Source organism: Scylla paramamosain, chromosome 2 (genome assembly GCF_035594125.1).
Source record: "Scylla paramamosain isolate STU-SP2022 chromosome 2, ASM3559412v1, whole genome shotgun sequence".
NCBI lineage: Eukaryota > Metazoa > Arthropoda > Malacostraca > Decapoda > Portunidae > Scylla > Scylla paramamosain.
Window position 1 is genome coordinate 5,370,001 of NC_087152.1, and position 5,000 is coordinate 5,375,000.

Consider the following 5,000-nt stretch of genomic DNA (forward strand, 5'->3'; position numbering starts at 1 on the left):
ACACACACACACACACACACACACACACACACACATACACACACACACACGATATCCAGACGCATATTTCCTTTTTACCTACCTGCCTTAAATCCAGACAGGTAAGGTAATGGAGGAGGAGGAGGAGGAGGAGGAAGAAGATTGAGAAGACCTGGAGGGAGTGAGTTGGACTGGGATTATTCAACAAAAATGCTAATATTTCTTCCCTCCCTCTAAATATAGACGCAGCGAGTGACAGACAGACAGACGGATGGCTGGAGAAACAAATGAGTGTCGCCTGGAGTGAGCGCAAGAGACTGGAAGCGACCAACCCCACCACGTTCTCGATCACTTCCAGTTTATACATTTATTTATTTATAGTTTGAGTTTGTGAGTGATCGAAGGCTTGAGAGAGAGAGAGAGAGAGAGAGAGAGAGAGAGAGAGAGAGAGAGAGAGAGAGAGAGAGAGAGAGAGAGAGAGAGAGAGAGAGAGAGAGAGAGAATATACGTACAGAGGTCGTAATAATAAGGGTGATAATAGTAAAACAGGAGAAGAAATGCAGATAGAAATGTAAATAATGTGAAGAGAGAGGAAAGATGAGTAAAAAAAATATAGGCAAGCAAAAAAATAATGATAAAAAGGAAATAATCATAAGACAAAAGAAAAAAATACAGACACACACAAGAGAAAAAGAGAAAAAGAAAGAAAGAAAGAAAGAGAAAACATACATAACACGAACAGAAAACAGTGACAAGAGAAAAGAAAAAAAAAGAGGAGAAGAGAGAAAGGAGAAAAAGAAATAACTCACATGAACAAAAGCAACTGAAATCGGGACGAGAGAAAAGAAAAAAAGAAAAAAAGAAAAAAAAAAGAGAAACTGGAAGAAAAAAAACCCAAAATGAACAAAAGCGAAGTTAGAAAATGTTAAGTTTCAATGTAATGACAAACACGCAAGTTGAATTTACACTATGTTAACTACACACTCCTTTTGATCTATTTAAACCTTGCATCCCAGCCTGTTTACCTGGTACGAGTTGTCTGGCCGCGCTGCCTTCGTGTGTGTGTGTGTGTGTGTGTGTGTGTGTGTGTGTGTGTGTGTGTGTGTGTGTGTGTGTGTGTGTGTGTGTGTGTGTGTGGTTTCATCTTCAATGGTTATGTAATTTAGTGGTCTATATACTTACTTGCGTATTTTCTATGTTGTTGTTGTTTTCTTTATTGCTTGAGATTCGGTTCAGTAAGTTATATATATATATATATATATATATATATATATATATATATATATATATATATATATATATATATCATATTTGACAATGCTATTTATTATTTATTTATTTTACTTCATACATTTTTCTTTTTTTTTTTCCTTTTTTTTTCACTGTCAGTCTTTTACAGTCCACTGCTCCACCACCACCACCACCACCACTACCACCACCACCACCGCCACCACCACCACAACCACCGAAACCACAAAAGCTACGTATGATAAAAAAAATGTTTTTGTTATATTATGTGCGTGCGAACTGTACTTCCGTGTGTGTGTGTGTGTGTGTGTGTGTGTGTGTGTGTGTGTGTGTGTGTGTGTGTGTGTGTGTGTGTGCGTGGATCATTTCACACCACCGCAATGAATGTTCCGCACCATAACACACACCACCACCACCACCACCACCGCTACTTCCAGAAACGCCCTCACTTCCGACATCACCCTTCCTCCGCCACCATCACCACCACCACCACCACCGCCACAACCACCACTATCACCACCACCACTACTATTATTATGCACCATTACCATCAGATACTACTACTACAGCTACCGCTATCATCATTTTCATCACTACTGTTGCTACTATTACTACTCCACTACGCAACTACTACTACTACTACTACTACTACTACTATTGCCGTTGCTGCTGCTCCTGCTTCTAATACTACACTCACTACCACCACTACCACTACTACTGCTACAACAAAAACTCCTGTAACAACAACAACAACATAAATACTACTATGACTACTCCACAAACTATTAAAGAAGTCATGAAAAAGAAATAATAACAAACGAATAAAAGAATGAAATAGCTTCCCTTTCTTACTATCTTCCTTTCAAGTTCGCTTCTCTCACTCTCCCTCCTTCACTCTATCATTTTTATCACCACCACCAACACCACCGCCACCAGTCGTACTACAGCCCTCCTATCATCCACCACCATCACCACCACCGCTTCCCTCCTCCCTCATTCTCTACCTCAATACATCACTCCCTGGCCCCTCTCTCTCTCTCTCTCTCTCTCTCTCTCTCTCTCTCTCTCTCTCTCTCTCTCTCACCTCAATTTCCTTCTCCCTTGCTATCTACCTACTCTTCTTCCTTCGCCTACTCATCCACTACCTCCTCTTCCTCCACCTTCCCTCCTGCCCCACCCCTTGTCTCGTAGTCAAGGCACAAAAACAGAAGGGGCGGGACTGCTATAGCTATGCCGAGACAGAGATAGATAGAGAGAGAGAGAGAGAGAGAGAGAGAGAGAGAGAGAGAGAGAGAGAGAGAGAGAGAGAGAGAGAGAGAGAGAGAGAAGGATGTCACACCTCTATACGCACGACCGGCCACCAACCACAGCTTGTCAGCCACACCACAACCACACCACCCACACCATCATAACCACCACCACCACCACCACTGCCACTACCACTTGTAATACTACTACTAATACAATACTGTCATAATAGCATTCATAAGTACACGTATATGCTATGAATGTAAACAATAAATACATAAATATAAAGAAAATCTGGTTATTTGATGAAAAACAAAACGAGAATTGCAAACTTAACTTAATCCTGTAAAAATATAAAGAAAATACTCATTCATTCATTACTCTCTCTGTCTGTCTGTCTGTCTGTATGTCTTACCATTGCACACGACGCAGCGGCACCCATACAGCTTCGGGGAGGCGTGGGAAGGCGCGGTGCCTCCTTCTAATAACATGATGGTGGCACTCCCCTTCCCTGATGACTCGCTATAATTATCTCAGTCTCTTTCTTTCCTTTGTCCCCTAATTACAACTTTTCTGGGTCTTGACTGTCATCCCTTCCTTTCATTAATCTGTTTCCTCTGTCCAGCTTGGTTATTAAAGTTTCATTTGGTGTTCCTATCAGCTTTTTGGTTAGTTTCACCGTTTTCTTTGTAGTAAGGTTTCCGCGCCGGTGACACTTCAATTGAGTCTGATGATGACACTAATAATGAAAGCAATACCAAATTTTCAGCAGGTGTTCCACTGGATCTACAAGTGTGCGTGCGTGTGTGTTTGCAGGTCACTCGCTCCACACTGCAGACTGTTCCCTCTCGTACACCTACACCTGCCGTGGGCGTGTATCAGCAACACCAGCCGACGCCTTCAGTACAAACACAGTAGTAGGCGGCGTGGCGATACCGCATCACACTGCCATTGATACTTCAGCACTAAGGGGGACAGTATATACCACAGCGGCCCTATACACTTGGCGCGAGAGGACGGCACAAGGCGAGGCTGCTGAGGGTGTCCATGGCCGGAGCGGGGACGGAGTGGGTTTCAGTAGGTAAAGAAAGAATGTATCAAGTCAATGGACCGGGGAATGTGACGCAACACCCACACACTTCGATGTCTAGGTGGCAACTGAGCACATGAGGGCCTGCGAGTGCAGTGAGGCTGGTGCCAGACGGACGACCTTGGGGAAATGTCGTACGGCAAAGCGAGCGCACTGCCGCTGCATCCACTACTATAGTAACCTTTTTCTCTCTCTCGTTCTCCCTCCTTTCTTTTTTTACACAGCACATAGTTTACACTACGGTCATGCCTGTCACACGCCTTGCATACTGATCCCTTCTACCGCTACTTTGCAAGAACTGGACGATGATGGCTATTTTAGTGTCTCTGGGTATGGGTTCTTATCGTAGCTGGAGAAGCCTCGTCTGGCCTGGCCTACTCCTCGCGGGTCTGGCAACGGTGAGGCTCAGAGGCTGGGAAGGCCGCTAAAGCAAGACAAGGCTCCTAACGTAAACAAATTGGACCTAAAATAATTACTGTGACGACCACATTCAAAGAAAGACCAACACTCGAGGCGTCACCGCAGGAGTGAGCGCGGGGAGGTAGTGGTGGATAGCAGAGTCACCCGCCGACCTTGCTGGCGTGAAGTATGTGTTACGCAAAGAGCAAAGCCAAATAAGTCTATGCATACCTACCTCTGAGTGACCAAGCCATAAGATTCCATGCTAATAAGCTATAGATACATTCAGACAAGCGCACAGACGTCTCTCTCTCTCTCTCTCTCTCTCTCTCTCTCTCTCTCTCTCTCTCTCTCTCTCTCTCTCTCTGGAAAAGTTTTAAAAAGATCCTGAATGTTTATGCTAATAAACTAGGCATGTATTTTGACAGTCGTAAAGATAAGATAGTGTGAAGCATGCTAATGTTTTCTTTCAATATGACGTAAAATGGTGAAGGCACTGGGCGAGTAACAAAGAGCCATGGAACTCTACGCTCATAAGCAATGCACAAACACACACGTGCGTACAGACACAGTATTCAGTACTTGTTGGTCTTCCCCTCCCACATGACGTCAAATGAAGTGCGGATACTAAGGAGGTGTTAAGAAGTCGTGGAATTCTGTTCTAATGGGTTACACTGGGACAGACGCGTGCAAAGAAGCGTTCTCTGTAAGTACTCGTGTTGCTGGTGTCTTCCTTCTCGCGTCACAGCCAATCATGCGAAGATATTGAGGAAGTTTTTAAAAGAAGGAAAATTTTATGACTACTTGAGGGAGGTTTTTAGAATATTGCAAGTAATTACTGACTTTCGTGATCAGGAAATCCCAAATATAAACAAAGAGAGCCTGTTGAATTAAGTTAATTAAGTGAAGACGTCAATTAAGTTGTGATTAAGTTATCAAAGAGGGAAAACTTGATTGTGTGCGTGACTCTTAGAAAACTGTGACTAAGTGTTGCTGTTGCTGCTGCTGTTGTTGTTGTTAAGAGCAAAATCTCGAC

The 5,000-nt window shown here is 43.4% G+C and overlaps 1 protein-coding gene across 3 annotated transcripts in view; it reads right to left on the reverse strand.

Moving 5' to 3' along the window:
- Nucleotides 1-5,000, reverse strand: part of LOC135109000 (rho GTPase-activating protein 7-like) — a 107,103-nt gene that overhangs the window by 87,125 nt on the left and 14,978 nt on the right. The window contains exon 1 of one of the 3 annotated variants that reach the window (XM_064019980.1): nt 2,891-3,651. The exons of the other annotated variants lie outside the window; for them this stretch is intronic. Within the exon in view, the coding sequence (XP_063876050.1) occupies nt 2,891-2,966 (76 nt within the window). The 5' untranslated portion in view covers nt 2,967-3,651. Of the gene's footprint in view, nt 1-2,890; nt 3,652-5,000 lie in introns of those variants that run through there. 3 annotated transcript variants of the gene reach the window in all.